At 42.8% G+C, this 19,393-nt stretch overlaps 1 protein-coding gene across 3 annotated transcripts in view; it reads right to left on the bottom strand.

Moving 5' to 3' along the window:
* The window catches only part of LOC109631959 (nuclear factor of activated T cells 1), a 59,547-nt gene extending 52,212 nt beyond the window's left edge, over positions 1-7,335 (bottom strand). For all 3 annotated transcript variants that reach the window (XM_020091042.2, XM_020091043.2, XM_069537567.1), the window contains exons 1-3: positions 6,818-7,335; positions 2,191-3,295; positions 230-389 (exon numbers count right to left, since the gene is read on the bottom strand). In XM_020091042.2, the coding sequence (XP_019946601.1) occupies positions 230-389; positions 2,191-3,295; positions 6,818-6,932 (1,380 nt within the window). In that variant the 5' untranslated portion in view covers positions 6,933-7,335. The remainder of the gene's footprint in view (positions 1-229; positions 390-2,190; positions 3,296-6,817) is intronic.
* Positions 7,336-19,393: the final 12,058 nt, after the last annotated feature.

Raw genomic sequence — 19,393 nt, 5'->3', positions numbered from 1 at the left:
TCTGCCATAAAATCTGCATCTGCTAAACATCCACATCACTGGCTTGTTGTCAGGCTGAAAAAAGAGCTGTTAATCAGCATGCACTTGTTTGCTTGTTAGCACTTGTTCTGTAATGACAGGAAATTACCACACAGCTTAAAGGCACAAAGCAGAATTTTTGTCTGGTGAACCTCAACTTCTGCAGGAACTCCTACCGATTAAATTCAGTAAACAATTGCTGGTGACGTACCTGCACTACTGGGTGTCCTCCGGAGAGCGCCTTCACAGCCCCGCGGCTGCCTTCAGTCTCATAGTGGGCCCTGTGGTGGGACTTGGGCTGCACCTCGATCTGCAGGTTGTACGGGCCGGAGCATGATTGAAGCTGCCAGTCAAGAGCTGGCAGAGATGGGCTGTATTGACATGACAGGTTGTTTGTTAGTAGGTTCATGGAATAATTTACAATATCTCTTCTTTTTTTCTTTTTTTTTTTTTACTCCAGAAGGAATTGATATAATACTGAAATCAATCATATCTAGTCCCTGACAGATTTACACTCATGCTCTGGTTATTCTTTCCTGTTTTTTTTTAATTTGCTGCTGGAATAAAATAATGGAGAATTGTAGTCCTTGTAGTCCATAAATAATTAAATGAGTCACATTAGATTGGCCCAAGTAGGAACTGTGAGGATGCAGTTTTTCCATGGTTCAACCATTACCAAGAAAGTCAAAATGTAAAAGCCCTGAACTTGCTTGAAATTAGCTTGAAATTAGGACACTTAAGTGTAACCCAACTGGCCTGATCCTTCCCCATTTCATCATGGTCCATAATCTAATCAATTAAAGTCACTCGCTGACGTGTGTAATTCCTGGGGCCTGGGTAATAATTAGTGGTCCTTCTTTATGAAAAATAAATGAGAGATGAATGTTCCCTGGTTAGAGCAGTATGTTTTTTATTATGGTGTGACAGGTGGAAACAGACGCAGGGAGTTAAGAAAGTGACAGGAGGAAAGACATCTCTAGGGCACAAAAACAAGTCTCGTACCAGCTGGCAATGAGCATGTACTTTGATACAATTATTATCCTTTCCAAATCGATAACTGAAATTATAAAACACAACCACACTGAAATTGCAGTCAGCAGAGTTCTACAGTTGAATAAGGTCAGCAGCACACTCTGCCTTGTAGCATGATATCGTTCTCAGGGTTACAGCTGGCATCATTGTTCTGGAGACGGAGAGTCAGAGCTTCCCATGTGAACACCGTGGTGATATCTAAACCAAAACAAACATGTGCAAGACAATATTTCTCTGCGCCGGATGCCTGGTAAACGCAAACCCCTGACCTGAAGGGTGGCTCAACTGAAACCAATCTCTGGCATCTATGTGGAGTTCGCGGGCTGTTTGTTGACCCAAAACGAACTGATTTCCCCCCGCAGGGCTTTATCTGCCCAGTCAGTGCATGACATCACGTTAGCTTCGCAGAAAGAGATGGGCTGATGGCGCAGCAGGCCAGAGCAGTGAGCCGCCTGATTAACCCGCAGACTGCTTCCCCTTCAGCCAGGCCTGTCACCATCACTTCCTTTTGCTCACTATCTTAATCAAACACTTGATTTCCGACAGGAAACAGTGTTATTGGCTGGGGAAAAAAAATGCCATGAGGGACACAATTGAAATTGAAAAAGCTTACCTTGCTCAAAAGTAAAAAATCAATGACATAGCTGAGCACATGCACAAAGTGTGTGTCTGTGTGCCTTATGTTTGTCTGTAGGTTGCTATAGCAACAATGGCACAAAAACACACGCACACACACACAGGGCAACTCCTCTCCGTGAAATATGACTTATGAAATAGTTTTGATCTTCAAAGAGAACTCTTTTGAAAGTGAAGAGCATGCAACTTTTGGGTTGCTGCCTTTTGCTATGGCCTTTGAAGTTTAAAAACTAAAACAATCGTGTCATTGCAATAAATAAATAACACTAACTCTATAAACACAAAGACAACTGCGCAATGTAGTGGCACAGCTGGATGTCCATAAATCAGTCTGAATACGTAGACTTGCTCCATTGTCTTCTCAAAGAAAACAACTGCCGGGTCAGTTTCACATTGAGTGGTTCAGTTACAAATGTTTCACCTTATGGATTCATTAGATTAGCTTTGCTAAAAGGACCACAGAATTTATTGATACAGCAGCTAGGCCAGAGCAGCTCCACTTACCTGAGGTAAGGTTTGGGTTTCGACCAGGAGTACGGATGCTGGGGCACATCCAGGAACCCTCCACAGTAGTTCTCCTTCTTGAGGGGCAGCCGGGAGGGGTAGTCCTCATGGCAGAGCTCCCCGTCAGGACCCAGCTCCTCTCCACCAGGCTCCACTTTCAGGCTCATGGAGGATGAGTGGTCAAGCATTGTCTTCCGTGTCTTGATTGGGATTCCCTCCCCCATGTCTATCACTCCATCTGTGGTTAGAGCGTTGATGGCAGCCACAATGGCAGAGTTGGTGTACTGGTTGGTGTTAGCAAGCCAGTTCTCATCTGTGATGCTGACCCTGGGGGAGATATGTGGAGACGGGGTGGGGGACTGGTTGGGTGTGCAGGACGTTTGACGGTAGGGGGCACCATTGAGGCTGTACTTTCTCTTCCCAATTCCTCCTCCTCCACCGATTCCTCCACCACCTCCACTGTAGGAAGGCGAGTTAGGCCTGGACCCACGAGGTTGAGCCGGCCAGCCATCCTCAGCCACAGCTCCTATCTGAGGGGAGGTGGAGGGCGAATTGTGTGGGGAGCCTGCAGGGCCGCTGGCATGTGGGCAGGACAGGAGCATGGATGAGCCTTTGGGAGAAACGCAGGGAGATTGCCAGGGCGAATTTTGTGGGGAGTTGTCATAATTATAGAAGCCAGACTCATAGGAGGATGCCTCAGAGTTACAGCTGCGTGAGGAGATGCTACTCGCAGGGCTTAGGCAGCTGGGATCGCGGTAGCCATCGGCATTGGGCAGTGTCAGTGTGACAATGGAGTTGACGCCTCGTTTGATGATGTGGTCCTCACTGCTGCTCTCTTCTACCTCATCCTCAGGATACTGGCTGTAGGCAGTGATCTCAATACGGGGGCTTTCCAGGGCTGGAGCCCCATTGGGTCTGAGGCCGTGGGGCAGGTAATAGCCTGATGCTGCTTGGATATCATTCTGGAGGCTGTAGCCTGTCTGGTGGCAAGAAGAAACTGAGATGACTGGGCTGGACTGTAAGGTGTGGTACTGGTTGGCCAGACAGGGGTTTCCCATGCCAAGTGGAAGGGACAGGCTGACATTTGGTGTGTAGCTGTATGCATCTGCAAAAAAAAAAAAAGATATATTTTTACTTTTACTGTTATGGTAATAATTAACTCTGATTACATTTTAGAACAATACCCCTTCACAACTCCCACCAATAGGTCTTGCATAGACTTCCTCATAACATCTGGAGAAGCTTAGCAATCATCTCAAAGCAGTTCCTGTATGTGGCAGCTGTGTATAGTCGCAAAGTTGCACAGCCACTCTGTTTGTTTGATCAGTTCATCTGAGGCTCTATTTGGCACACCCTGCTGTCATATGTACTCTACAGGAATTCCTCCAGCAGTGCTGATGGATGCTTTGTTTGATTGATTGCATCACTCACTGAGTGAATTAGGCCCTCCCCTGTGGAAAACTGACAGCACTCTCACATCGCTCTGGGCTCCTGATTAAGACAGAGAGAGTTTGCTGCAGCGTTACACACAGATGCGCCTGTGGCAAACGCAAACAATGGGCACCGGCAAGTGAGCACACAAGGAAATCGCAGGCAGACAAGTGCAGTGACATAAAAGCTCAGTCAGTGGAGGCACGTATATCCTGGCAGGTAGCCACTTCAGTTAGCTTTGTAGCAGCTGGCTGCTGTGTCAACAGCTGTAAACCTCTCGTATGCCTTTTATTGATAATGTCAGTGAGGGTAAAAGTGGTCACAGAATGAAAAGGATTCAGACCGAGACCCAGTGAAGGGCATTTCCCTTGATGCAGTGTGCTATATTTGTTAACCACAATGCTGTGCATCACATGAAATGATGAATCTGTCTCATACCACATAATACGTGGGTAGGCAGTCTAAAATTAGTTCATGAGAATCTATTTTCAGAGGTGATAATGCGATGTGCATCAGACAAGTTCAAGGCACTAAGTTAAATGAGGCTTAGGATCTTTTCATAGAAGAACCCCAGATAATATACACACTATAGAAAAATCCCATCTGAGATTGTTGCTTCCTTTTAAACATTGGATCACATATTTCCCACAAAATAGGGTCCTTATATATTTTTTTTAAATGTGGCAGATTCTTAACAGTCTTTTTAACACAAAACAAACTTCCATTCACCCCTCTTTCTCAGGCTTAGTCTCGACACCATGGCTGAACTCATATCCCTCATTCACATAACTGATATATAACTCCTGTTGTACATGCAGTAAACTCATCTCGGTCCCACTGATTATAAACTAAAACTAAACTACAAAGACTAGCAGCTCAGTCTCCTCTATGCTTTCCTGTGCTGAACAGATGATAATCTCTCGCCCACTGCACCCATCTTGACACACCTCCTCACTTCAGGCCTGACTGACTTTGCTTACAGTCTCAACTGTTTGTTTTGTTTGAACATATGTGCGATACAGCACAACACACTTCACTTCTTCTAATACCCACTCAAACACACTGAGGCTGTGTGTCACTCCTGTGTGCTGCACAGTCTTGAAACTCTAGTGCCACATGTCTGCTGAGCAAACAAAATTATACCAGATCATAATTCGTGGGGTAAAACAAATGAAAGAAAACGAAAAACTGCTCTTGGACTCAAGGCAATGTGTCTGCAATTGTTTGCAGTGCTCAAAATGCTGCGTAAGCAGGGTTCACTGACGTTCACACAGATTATAGCATGCTCTCTCAGTCCTCACCCATTTTTGTCAATTATGCTATCATGATCAAAACTCTCTCTCTCCCCAAAACCAACCAGCGTGACTAACGAATGGATGGGTTTATCCAGAGGGATTGTGGTCTAGGCTGGGCTCAGACTGACGGGACCTCAGGGAGAGATAGGGGGTCGCCCACAGAAGTCATCTGCAGCCTGTGGAACTAAGAACCCTGGGGCCACTTACTGCACATGGCTGACTATGGGCTACGGCAAAACACCAGCGGAGTGTGTCTTGTGTGTGCCGGTGTGCTAGTGTGTCTGTACGTCTGAGTTTATGTGTGATAATAAAGCAGCCCTCGGCATATTGCTGAAGCTGTGTGTGGTTCAGCATGTCTCCAAGTCAAGCATGCTACCCAGCATCCCTGAACACTCAGATCACAGCTTTTACACTCTCTCTCTCACACGCACACACACACACACACACATTCTTGTATTTATATCTTAGTGAGCCCCTTAACCATCAAAAACTAACCTAACTCTAACCCTAACTCTAAAACCAAGTCTTAACATTCAAACAGCCCTTTGAAGTGAGGACCAGCCAAAATGTCCTCACTTTCCCAAAATGTCCTCAATCTGTAAGGTCTATGCTTAAAATGGTCCTCACAAGTACACACACACACACTTCTGTTACCAATTATAAGGCTTGGGACTGAGGGACTGAAATGAATAATAACACAGCTTGATCGACTGAAACCTCAAAGTCAAAATTAAATTCTAAAAATCCACAAAAAGTAACTTCAGTGCTGGAAGACTTGAGACAAGTCTGACTGTCAGCGGTTTCTGACGGACCAAATCAAATTCTGATTCCATGACTGCTCAATCATAGAACTGAAAAAAAATGAAGCTTCCTTTTAATGGCTGAATCATCATTCATCAATGCTTGAGTGTCTCATAAAAGCAAAGCATAGCAACCTTAGGAACCCCTGGGGCCTGCTTTTCAACTGACCCCTGACCTCTGACCTCCAAGTGCACAGGGAGATTGGACATTTTCAATACTATAAAAACATTTGAATTTAACATATACGTCTTAACATAAGGAGAACAGGGGGCAGCAGCAGTTTCACCTATTACCATACATTGTGCATGGTGAGAAACACCTGCAGGCACAGCTGGAGACACCTAATGGTGTGGATGCAAATGCTAATCCTAATTTGATCCTTCTGCAGAAAAACAGTTAAGTGAGATGTGCTCAAAATGCAGTTGGTGGCATCAACATAATGTTACATTAAAGCTGCATTTCTAGATGTTTCCTTAATTTGAATGGTGTCAATGTACTAGTGACCAAATAATAAATTGTCATTTTGTCAACAGTGATTCAAGTTTACATCCAGATACTTATAGGTGAATTCATCAATTCATTTAATTATTTACTTAAATTTATTTAACAAAACAGCAGAAGGTTGCTTAGTTAACAGACCTCTGCTGACATGTAGTATATGAAATAATAACAGCAGGTCAGTAAAAATTCGAAATTGATTTTCAGTTTCATTATATGATAAACATATATGATAACATCTTCATTTCACATTGACCAGTTTTGCAACTCGACTCTGCACCGTAGACAGTTTCACGACATCCAGCACACAGAGCAATACAAAGTGACAGCATACTGTAGAACTGTTTGAGGAGGATTCACTAATGACAAGGAATAATTCAAATGAGGCACCGGAGAGACTGCACTAGTTATTCCAATGTCTACAAATGATTTCAACAGTTTGCACGGACAGGTCTCTATCAGTTTGCATTAACAGCAGCACCTAATGGCAACACATCTTAGAGTCAAACAGCAGCCTGTTTGTCTCGCTGTACATGATGCCCCAAATGAACTTCAGCCCACAGTAGATATAGCGGATTCACACCGGAGCTCAAAGGATTTACCTTCCTCTGCAGACTTCATGTTGGCGGGGACAGAGGTGAGAAACTGGAGTCCTCGCTCCTGACCGGCTGCTGCTCCAAACCTCAACTTGGAATCGACGAAGAAGGTATCCTGCATTCAACAAGCGATGCGCAACTTTCTCCGCTTGTGAGGCTGTTAACAGGCGACACCTTCACCGATGAAAGTACTGCAAGACTGGGGGCACTTTACACACCATGAAGTAAAAGCATAGTTTGCAAAGAAAAGCGAGAGTTCAAGTTGGAAGCGAAACGCGGCGCAAGACTGTGCGCTCCAGACGAGCGGGGACGCACAACTGCTGGATGTGGAGACCCGGCACAGGTCAGGAGCCGCTGTGGGGGAGCGGGGGTGAGATGAGCGAGTCGGGCTCTCTTCAGACCCAGTCAAGGGTTTCAAGAATCTCCCCAGGTCGATGACGCAGCGTGGTTTGTCAGAGGGGCCGGCTCCGGTGCTTTTAAAGCTGGAAAACACCCTCCGTCCTCCCGTCAGCGCACCGCCCATCAAGGGATGACGCGGACGGCTCTTGCAGCCTCTTGGACCGCCTGGTGATGTCCTCCACCCTGGGATGCCTTCCGAGGGGCTGCTGGGACTGTGTGCGAGACGCACGCACGCGCAATCGAGCGTGCGCGCGCAGAGAGAGAGAAAGAGACAGATAGAGAGATAGGTAGAGAGAGAGAGAGAGGGAGAGCTAACCCCAAAGTTAAGTTTATTTGAACGGTTCCACTTTTTTATTCTTACAGTTGCATCCATGATTTACAACCATTTTACAAATTCTAAAACTGTGCATAATAACTCATCTTATCCATGAAGCATTTTTTTATACTTTAAGGTTTCATATAAATATGTTTTATATATGTAAACTAAGTGAAGAGGTCCACTTAGGTTTTTTATTTATTGGTATGTCTAACTTACTTCAATGTTGACACTAAATTAAAACAGTATGTCTGAAATTATGTGTTAAAATATTACTATTCACTTATTCACTACCAATCCAGATACTAATAAACCTGATGAATCATTCCAGTGCTGTTTTTACTTCGTCAGCAGCATAAACTCATGATAATTCAGTGGCAGTGACTGTATAACACTTATAAAATATTTAGGACGGATGCAGTGAATTTAATTTGTCCCAGTGTCTCTGTGTAGCTGACCCTGATGTTTGACCTCCCTGCAGAGGAGGGGGAGGACGAGCGCTACCACACAAATAACAAAGTTTGGTAATTCAGCACATCCACTGATAACTATAATAGCCTCCCTCGTTAACATTGGCAATTGTGTTATTATATGATCATTAACATTATTCTTACATTCAACCTATTCCCTCGTGATTAAAATCTGAACTCATATGCTATCAAATTTCATTTGCAAATGTGTTTTCCTCGTTTTTGAGGGAAATATGGTTTCACAGCTTCGCCCAAAATAACCATCCTGAACCACTGACGGTGCAAACACACCGTGTTCCTCATCTCCGCTTTCCACTACTCTCTATCAAGCCAATCCTCTGTGAATCTGCGGACACAAGGTCTATAGTGCTTTGTGCTAAAGGAAAATACTGTGGTTCCCCTTACAGCTTATTTCCTTAATTGCACCCCTATTACCTTTAATCAAACATAATAGTTCCCACTGTATGATTCTGATGTTATATTGTGGCATTAAAAACTTTAGAAAGGTGACAAACAAGGTGTTGTTATCTGACAGGATATGGTCAGATACTGAATTTTACAGATTCATGGCAAAACATGTATGTTTAGATATGTAAACGTACTGTACATTGCTGAGCACTGAAATGCCACTTATCCTTGGTTGCCAGCTGCAGAGATTACCTCTTGGGAACACTTAAGCAGTTGGTAGAATAATGGCCACTGTAAATTTACACCAATTAATGAAGTTTCACTTTGCAATGATATGTCCCATTATGATTCCTGTTGATGCTTTTAAAATTAACAGCCTAATGTGCGGCAGAGTTTACCCACTGAATGCATATCTTTCAGCATTCACAAAGCACTGACGGTCTTCATGTGGATTCCAAATAATATGGAAATTATAATGAAGAGAAAAAATAAAACTCAGAGCAGGAATATGACTGAGTGCTGGGAGCTGCCATGAGCGCAATTAACGATGGCTTAGACAAGCTACAATGTAATTCCTTTTGAATGAGGGCCAGATTTCAAGAAAAAACAAAAAAGACTCCCGTGAGTCTGAAATGTAGCTGGCAAGCTTGGGGATGATCACACATAATCAGAAGCAGACAGCCTTTTGGGGGCAGGCGGGCTGTGGGGCAAGCGTGAGCAGACTGCATGGGGGGAAAGTAATAGTACGCTGTGTTTTCTTTGCCTACAGTAGCTCTCTGGCGTCAGCTGCGGCTTGGCCAACGTGCGCGTGTGAGGTCAAAGATGAAAAAGCAGCATCACATACTTTGGGAGATGAATTACGATGCAAAGAGGCGCTAGGAAAAAAGTAGCTGCACGACTGATTGGCACTGTCAGGGGGATGGGGCTGCGCTGGTTGCTGAACAGCTTTCAAACTCTGTGGTGGGGCACGGCTCAGTGGCAGTCTGAAGGCTTATCTTGATGGATTCTGTGCTACGGAGTAAAGAACCATTAGCTACACTGTCTGTCAACAAAAGTCAGGGCACCTCGGACCATCTCAGTGGTGACAAACATTATAGCCACAATGTCATAAAGCACTTGATACTTCATTAGAAAAGATGTGCCTATAATGTAAAAACCTGATGCTTCTCATGAAGTATATATGTAGAATAACTTTACCTCTCCTTCAGGATCAGCTCATAAGTCTGGCAGCGTCTTTCTTAGCAGCGCGATTCAGGCTCTGGTTCAAATCCCCTCTAAGGTTTAACTGTACGAGGTAAGGATTTAATGTAGAAGAACATCCATACTGAGACTGTGTTGACTTGCCAAGATACGCCCTATTGTGGTTGACACATCCACACTTTCAGAAAACAGCCAAATCATAACTTAACAGAGGTTTAAATCTAAATTGTGTCATAAGCAGTGCTGACTGAGAAAAAACCGGACTGATTTCTTACAAAGTCACCACAGATGGGCTGAAACTCTCAATGTGCATTTTGAGCTTCTCCACATATGGTGTACCACCTGTTAGTGACTATTACACACTATTAGTAATCTGTATTCTTTTAGAAACACTTCATTTTCATTAAGATGAGCAAATCTAACCCTTAAGCTGCTTTCAGACATGTAATAAACACAAATGGCTCTTGCAAGCCCCCTAGTAAAAACTCTGGAGAATGTCCGAACTAGCTCAACACTGCAGGAGATTTTCCAGAGGATTCACCGTGAGCAAGTGCGTGTTGATGTTTCTAACATGTGACAAATGTAAAGCAAAAAAGATAAAAAACACACATAGAAGACGCCGAAGACCAAATGTACCATAAACATTTATTTATACCCCCCCCCCCACACACACACACACACAGACCAGACTATTAGCTTGAGGTTGACTTTCATCATTATGCATGAAGACATTGCCTTACAGTATGATGCTGTGATGGAAAAGTAAGAACTCAATTTTGTTTGAGAGAGTGTAACAGACCTTATTTCTCCAACATTGTCTATCTACCCCAAACTTACTACAATACCTGGATGGTTCTTTTACTGCTTTATTGCACATGTGCATAGCAGAGCTCTCACATTCACTCCAGGAACACATGTCCAATTCACTTAAGTAAACTTGGGCCTTGTCTGCACCACTGCAGATATTTTTTTAACCAATATTAAAAAATCTCTATCCTCATGACCTTTTTTTTGAACAATCCTCCATCCAGACATCATCCAACACTCAAACAAGTAGCCAGTAGGTGGCAATAAATCTTCATCCGCCATCCATCAAATACCAGAAAACAAGACTGTGTGGTCCAAGTAATATTGGGCGCATTGGGCTGTGATATATGTCATATAATTTTTGAAATCTAAACTTAAAGGAAAAGGTTTGTTTTGAAATATATCCACATTAGTGTGGACAGGGCATTAGTATTATATCTGTTGTATTTTCTGTTTTAGGCAAGTCCATTACTGACTTTGCATGAGTTGAATCAACTGGATAGAGAGAAATACGTGACAAAGAATAACACAACATGAGAAAGCATGGGTGTTACGTTTTACAATGTACTTGGTTCTGTACTGTGACAACTTTCAAAACATCTAAACTCTAAACAGGTTGTATGGTTGTGTTGAGAAGTTGGCTTCACTTTAATCTCCTCTGGAAATGTTAGATTATAATTTATAGCTCTACTACATCTGGCTCTGTGAAAGTGCACATACTGAGCAGCCACAACATGTCTGTGGAGAGCATTAGAGGCATACTACGTCTTGCACTCAGATTTATGGCCAGCCCGCTCCTTGTTTCACAGAAAATCATCACAGCTCGCATTTTGTAAACAGAAACATGCTGCTTTCATTTACACAGATTGAGATGTAACTGTTGTCTTTGTTTTTTTCGTTTTATGTTTGCTCTTTTTTTTTTCCATCCGGGCTGTTGTGATACAAACACATCTTATGTACCAAGAACAAGTTCAGCAGTGGGATCCCAATGGTTCCCTTGCTTTCTGCTCATGGTAAATTGCTTGTCTCTGGTGAATCACTGTCAAGGGACTGGAAATCTTTCTCTCTGAAGCAAACAGAGCTGATGATATGATAAATGACAGGGGTGGGATTTTCAGTGTGAGTGCTGTTATTATTGCCAGTTTACTACCAGTGGTTTTGCTCTGGGAGTCAGGCAACATGTTGGCATGGTTAGACACCCATTTCTTAAAACTCTCCATAAAAGATTTACGCATAAGAAAAAAACTGACCAAAACTTGACAGGTATAAATAATCGCATTTAAAGCTTTCCAAGTTGTGGGTTAAGTCCTGTCATATTTGTTTGTCTAGACAGTGGGAATGGTACCAGTTGGAAAAAAGGGGGTTAAGGCAGATATTAATATGGATACGGACACTAACAAGACATGTAAATGCAGAGAAGTGCAGGAAAGTGTGGGTGAATCTCTTATAGACGTATACATTCAAGGCTGCAAACCCAAGCTCTCCCCTCAAAGCTGCAGTTAATCCTTTACTTTTACAACATATAATTCATGTTTGACATATCCGGGGAAATAAGTACACTGGCATCTTGGGTTCGCTACACTGTTATTATCTATTTTCTAAGTTTTTCTATGTGCTGTAACTTGAATCAGACAGCATTTAATAGCTATAAACACTCATTTGTGTGCACTCTGTTGATACAAGTTTATTACTCAGCCACGTTTATCCCTTTAGCATTGTGGAAGTAGCGACCGTAGCCACAGACGTGGTTAATAGTCATCTCATTCGATGGTCGTCAATGGTGTTAAATGAAGAAGTGTGCGGTTAATGAATGCAATTTGTGAATGGCCGTGGTCACTTCCATCCTTCCATCTGGCGTGAGTGTAGCACACACGGACAAGTTGTACACACTTCCACACTTCTCCTTTTTTCTTTGTCAGTGTTTAGGAGCTTGGAGGCGCATACTTCAGCTCTCACAATGGAGAACTGCTTGGAGCTATCTTAGGCATGTCTGGACACTGCTGTATGTTTAGCTACTGGCTTTTTTCAGAGATTCCTCTTATGAAAAGGAAGTAATGTACGTGTCTGGCTTGTAAACCAAATGAGCAGGGGCTGTCATTGTCACACGGACATTGACTAAGATTTGTGTGCTGCTAGGAAATGGGGAAGGATCAGTGTGAGGCTGATACTTTGTCACTGTTGTTTACATGATGTACTGAACATCAATCTTTTCATTCACTAGTGTAATTCGCTGGGGTAGAGTCCAATTGAATAAACCACTTTCACCTATTGCCACCCTCTTAATTCTGATATTGTACAGCAGTTAAAACAGATGATACACCTTTTGTTTTGTAAAATACAAATTTAGAAAAAGTTCAATTGTTCAAACCCCTGAAACTGTTTGAAATCCAGCAGTGAAAATAACATAAAACAATACAGTGAAAAGTATGATAATGCCTGCCATTGCTTGTTATTGTCTACCATTGACTTCATATAAAGATGGACGACTCGTCTCCACTTCCTCCAACTATCCAGAAATGAAGCCAAAATATCCCCTGTACAAAAGTTGGAGCCAGAGTCTGTGCAGTACTGTTCGTGGAGTGAGACACTGTGGTGAGGTCCCGTTGATACATGCACTCCACCAATCATGAGTCAGTCCTAGCTGTCAATCATGACGTTTCACCCTATTTTTATAGAACCAAAAAACATATAAAAATCAAACTTACTGGAAAAATAAAGACTTACCTACCTACAGCTTTGAGAACTGCCTAAAATGACAGAACCAACTTTTGAGAAAAATCCATTAAAGTACTTTGGTCCTTGTCCCATTCACTAAAGCTGCCCACAAATGATCAACAGGGAAACCGCTCTGTGGGGACTCTGCCATTTAGAGAGTGTTGCCACCCAACCAGGCAGGAGCATTACCCCTGGCATGGTGCACAGCCTGAAATTGCCATGTAGCGTTGCGCTCTTTCAAAGAACACAACAATTTGATATATCCCCATGCCCCATGTTGTGTCCTACTGAGTGTTAAGCGAAGACCAAGGTTCTTATCATGTGCAGGCAGCTTAACAGGGAGAAGTTGGGTTTATGACCTGCAGACACTTTTGTTAGTCATCATCCAGCTCTTTGTTGTCTACTTTTAATAAAGCTCCACAAGGTAGACATATCTGAAATGATCTTTTTACTAACGACCTATTATTGCTCTCTCTCTGTGTGTTGTTTTCTCTTGGTCTGGTTTTGCTGACAGTGTGAGTTGTGATAAGAGGTCCACCATGGGTACTGTATCTTACCCACATGTGTAGCTAATTCAAAACCTGTGGCCAATAACACTTTCTATAGGTCAAAGACATATGACCTATGAGACAATTTTCCTACACCACTTCTAACACAGATAATTACTCAAGCAAAACATCTGTGGGGGGCTATATTGTGAGTTTCAAACAAAACAGTATCATATAAGCAATGCGTGTTTCTTCCCCCTTCTCTATCAAAATGTGTATCCATTCAGTTTTTGTCGCAATCCCAGTAATGGTTATGGGATTATGAAGGCGGATGGTTTCATTTTTCTAGCCTGTGACTGTCACATACAGGTCCATTACAATGATTTAAACCCAGGCATATATGCCAAGGCCATTTTTACTGCAGGGCTCTACAGCTTGGCTGTGCTACATTAAAACACATTTATATAGACCAGCACAGCCAGGGTCCTGGTTATGTGAATGGGTCACTCACAAATCTGAGCTCAATCTCCATCTCCATGCGTCTTGAATCATTTTGTCAACTAAACACTGAGAGGCGATTTGTCACAGGCGCTCATTGTTTCCATTTAGAAGATGATTGGACGTGAGGATTAATGTTGGATAATGGATGTTATTTAAAGAAATACACAGTGCGCTCAGCTAATTCCAAATGCATACACGCCATCAGAAAAAGAACAGACTGGATAACAAACATTCACTGAACTCAAGGCTGCATGGTGCTACGATTGCAGGTGACAGAAGCTCTGCTGTGAGCTCTGTTGGTCATTGTTTGGTTAGAAATTTGGTCCGATGACACAAATCACTAAAAGGAAATACATTTACTCACTGATAGGTAGATGAGAAGATCATGAAAACTGTCATTTAGTAGCTTTAACTATGGAGACCAGAAGCAGGAGGAAACAGTGAGCATATCTCTATCCAACACCGCAACCTTGCGGTAGCAAGACTCCAGGAAGTCACTGCCTGCCAAGAAACAGTCTGGCACATTAAAGCACGAATTGCTGTTTTTTCCCCGGTTCAGTTTATAAATGGATTATTTTTGAGTATTTTATTTTATTCTTTATCTCTGGACAGAGTCAACCGAGTTGCTTCAGGAGAGGTCCCCCTGTCCATTTATTTGATGGTCTTCAACCTCAAACAATCCTCCATCATTAATGGTCTGATTGGCCTCAATAGTGTTTCGCACATTCACAATCCCGAGAGGAAAAAAAAAAACTTGATGACCCCCCATGACCTTTCATTTACTGGCACCATATCAAGCCAACCTTTCAATTTTCAAATGAACCTGTTTCTCCTGAGCCTTTGCTCATAAAACACTATATTTGCTGTGTGCTTTCCTGCTCCCAATAGGAGGAAACCTATTGATTTTGGTGACCTTTTTCCTTGTGGCCAAACTTTGACCAACCTAATGTTACCACTCTGTCATCTACACTTTTATGTTGACTGTTAAAAAGCAAAAGCTTCAGCCCTTGCGTAAGATCTCATAGTTTTAGGCTTTGTCTGTTTTGCTGGTTTGATTGAAGTGATTTATTGGAAGGCCACTGTTAACCACAAAATGGTTTGATAGATTTTCCTCCATTTTCTTCTTGTCAAGGAAAACTACTGCAAAAATGGATATATTCTAGTCCGGGCTGTCTTTACCACCAAACGTTTATGTTTAATGTGGGAAATAAATCGATCAGGGATCTATAAGTGTGACAACTGATTGACAGCAGGAGGATGTCAAGTAAAGTTGCCTCTACAGTGGCATGGTGTTCAGGACCTTTGCACAGAGACAGAGAAAGGCTGAAGCAGGTCATACACTGCTGCTGCTGTGATTCTGTGACCTGTCCTTGGTGTTGGTATTGAAATCTCATAAAGTGATTATAAATAGCTTGATCCTGGCTTACAGTGCTGCAGCAAGTCACACTCCAGTCTCTCTGACGACAATCATTCTGACTGGGGGGTCATGAAAAAATAACCCCCGCTGGACATTTATGTGGAGGGGTTCAACTACAGCACCAGACGCCGTCTTCTTCCTCTTTTTTTTTCTCCCCCTTTCCTGTCCCTAGTCAATGCCTTCCTTTACACTGCCCCGCTGATGGGATCCCCTCGTCTGTTTCCTCCTGTTTGTGTCCGTTGCTTGGAAACCATGGCAGCTGTCCAGTTGGGAGGGATTTTTTTTCATTTCGTTTTACTGGGGTGACTTGGGGGTTTGGAAGGTTAAGAGGTCAGCATATGGGTGGGATGCTTAACAGTTTTCATGTTGGCATTATGATTTACAAGCAAAAATAATGCCCGGTTCCACTAAATTGGTTTTAAGATAAGATAAAATAAAACTTTATTGTTCCCACACCAGGGAAATTCCCTTGTTACAGCAGTAGACAATATAGAATGAGTTAGACAAGAGAGTACAAATAATAAAATAATAAATAATAATAAAATAATAAAAGAAGTCAACAGAATAATAACACATATGTACATACACCTTTCACTACAGAAAAACAGTGTTTGTATAGAAAAAACTATATCAGTAAAGAGCAGTGTACAGGATGATTGCAATGAATGTAAAAAGCATAAGGTGATATTGAGATAGGTAAAAAAAACATGTGAATGATATAATTTGATATATGATATGCAGTAAATGTGCAGAGGGTACTAATGTGTAGTTAATAATAGTGCAATTGTCACATGTTGTTATAAGAGAAAAAACAGCCAGTATTTATGTAACGCCATCTCAGCTTCACCAACATCCTCCTCTCAGGTCCCTTCCTTAGTGAAATCCAGAGGGTGATTCTGTACAGAAGATGTACAGAATCACCTCGCAGAGCTGCTCTGCCCTGAGTAGTCTAGAGCTGATGGCAACAGGGCCTGTAGCCTTTCTGACCTTGATCCTTTTCAGCTCCATCTTCCCCTGATCAACTGTTAAGCCTGATTCATGCATCTGCCTATGTGTGGACGTTTACCCTACGCAAAGCCCTACCATGTACCCTGACTTAAATCTCCCCACAAATCTAACCATGCATTGAGGAAACAGGAAGACACTCAACACAAGCATAGAAACTCTACCACCACTAGGGTTTATGCGGTGTAAAATGCAATGTGACTCACACACATACACTGACACTCAACTATGATTGCTCGGCCTGTGCATAGGCTACGTGTGTAGGCTTTAAGTGGATAGTGGGGGTTGACGGTGACTCCATGGGAAACTGGGGGATGCTGGTGATAATGTCCTAACTGCATTGGGGGAGGAGGGGGGAGTTGGAGCAGAATCAAATATGTTAAAAACAAATTCAGCTACTGTCAACCCACTGTCTTTGCTGTGGCCGGAGAGGTTTTTCAGGCCTCTCCACACCTCTCTCAAGTTGTTCCGTTGGAGCCTCTCCTTCAACGTCTTTGAACTCAGAATAGTATGTGAATATAAATATAGAACTACTCCACTAAGAACTGTATGTTTTTACCCCTTTCCATTTGTTTGAAATTTTAATATTTGGTGAGTGTCCAAATAAAAATCTGCATGTGGCAAATTTGGTGTTGTTTTAAAAGGGGACTGTGGGGCCTTCTTGGAGGTATGTGCTCTACTGAGTGCCATTCTAGTATAATGTAGGAAAAACAGCTTTGACATGCCTCTTTATAAAAATATAACCTGTTTTAGCAGTTCCTTTCACATCAACCAAGCATGTTGTGCGAGTGAGTTCCCCCGCTGGATTCACAGCGAGCGAGTGGGGGGGATCGATGAAGCTTCGAACACTCAACAGACGCAAAAATGAAAAAATACAAAAATAAAATACTGGACTTTATTAGCAAGGTGACCAGTCGCGACTTCATGTGTATAAATGTGCAACTTTTTGCCAATGCATACATTACAAGAGCTTTATAGGAGGCCAAAGTCCTGATATTACCTCTAAACCTGCATCACTGGCTTCAGTAAAACAAAGCTATCGCTCGTTGAGTACTTCTTTCTTCAGTCTCTCTGAACTATGACGTTTGTCCCAGTGGTTCTCTATCTGTGATTTAAGAGGATTCACAAGACGTGACTTGGATTCATCCATATTTTCTTTCCTAACACTCAGTTTTAACTTTATATCATTCATATAAATTCAAGCCTCTACACTCGGTTGGCTGTGAAACAGGCTACTGATACAGAGCTGCATTTTTTGTTATTTACACTATTACAGTGTCAGCGGGGTTTTGAATACAATTGTTTTACTTCTGGAAAAGAGCCCAGAAGTTTTATGTCAGGCCTCCAGAGGGTCAGTGTTTTGTAATCAATCAGGATCTCTATTTCACTTGAATGTCTTGTTTGCCATTCTGCTGTTATCTTCTCTTGTAACCACAATTACCATAACCATTATCTACAAAACAGTTCTGCTTGAATCCAACATGTGAGTTTACCGGCAGTTTGCCTTTTGCACACGCAGCAGGAGGTTCTCTGCACAGACTCGTTCACAACAGCAACAAATCCTCCGCAGTATTCAGGCGAGAGGTGAAGCAGCAGGCAGACAGGAAGCGACGTTTAAACTCCACTGTGGACATCACGTGATTTTCTTGACAACCCACAGACACCAGTGTCAGCTCGTATAGCCACAAACTCTCTTGACATCTTCGTCGGTGTCTTCTATGTGTATGTCACAGCTTTTTCAGCGGGAGGTTTTCTTTTCTATTTTTTTTTCTTTCGCATTTTTGTGTCTGTAGTGTGTTAGAAGAGTCATCAACTCCCCTGATGAATCCAGTGGGGGATCGCCTTCTGTGCTCTCACATCAAATTCTCTGGACTTTCTACGGACTTTCTACCAGAAGGCCAGTCAGAGAAAGTCTGCAGAAACTTGCATCTCCTCCAGAGAAAATATGAAGTATCTGCGCAGTTCAGTGCATGTCTGAAAGCAGCTTTTGTTTTAGCACATGCACACAGCAACAGCACATGCAAACTCTTGTTAAAAAACGTGATTCATGCTGTGTTGTTAGTCAGCCATCTCTTTTGATTCACCTCCATCTGGCTCTTGTGCGACTGGGGTGAGAATGTATCACATGAGGGTTGAGCTCCACAGTGGGTTCAAGTGTGTGATGACTTTGCCGAGGCATCACATGTGTGCCGATAGCTCCGGTGAATGTCAGGTTTACATCAGGCAGTTTTCTGCTTTTGAAGGCTGTTACAAGGTTTCATGGCAGCCGCACACACTTAAAAGGGTTAGAGTTAAATGCGCACGACACAGGTCAAGTTGAAGAGAGGGTGTGTGTGTGTGTGTGTGTGTTTGTGTGTGTGCGGATGAAAAACTCATCAGGTTAGAATGACTCACTGGTGGCTCAATGCCACACACTCACATATTCATACACACATCGGCTCAAGAGGAGAAAAGCTGGCCTTCTCTCTCAGTCCATTTTGCAACTTTTAAACACTGTTGAGTTGAAACCAGACACAATAAAGTACCACTCCGCAGGGAAAGAACGCGTTGCCCTGCTGTGAATCCACCCCAAGTCTTTCCCCTCCACCCTGCAGCCTTAAGCGTCTCCCCAGTCTCTGGGAACCTGATCTGGTAGTGCGTTTTTCACTTGAATCCGTCAGCGGTGTTCCTGACCTCAGAAAGTGATCCCAATCAGGAGGAATACCCTGATGCTGCAGTTTGGACCCTCAGCGCTGAAACCAAATAGTATAATCGTGTAATGAGGGATCCCTCTCCAGGAAACATACTCAAGGAAAACTGGCTACTGCTTCTGCTGATATCTTGCATGGTTTATTATAAGAGCACAATTTTAGTAAG

This window comes from Paralichthys olivaceus, chromosome 13 (genome assembly GCF_024713975.1).
Source record: "Paralichthys olivaceus isolate ysfri-2021 chromosome 13, ASM2471397v2, whole genome shotgun sequence".
In the NCBI taxonomy this organism is placed as follows: Eukaryota; Metazoa; Chordata; class Actinopteri; order Pleuronectiformes; family Paralichthyidae; genus Paralichthys; species Paralichthys olivaceus.
This window is presented reverse-complemented; position numbering and strand designations above follow the sequence as displayed.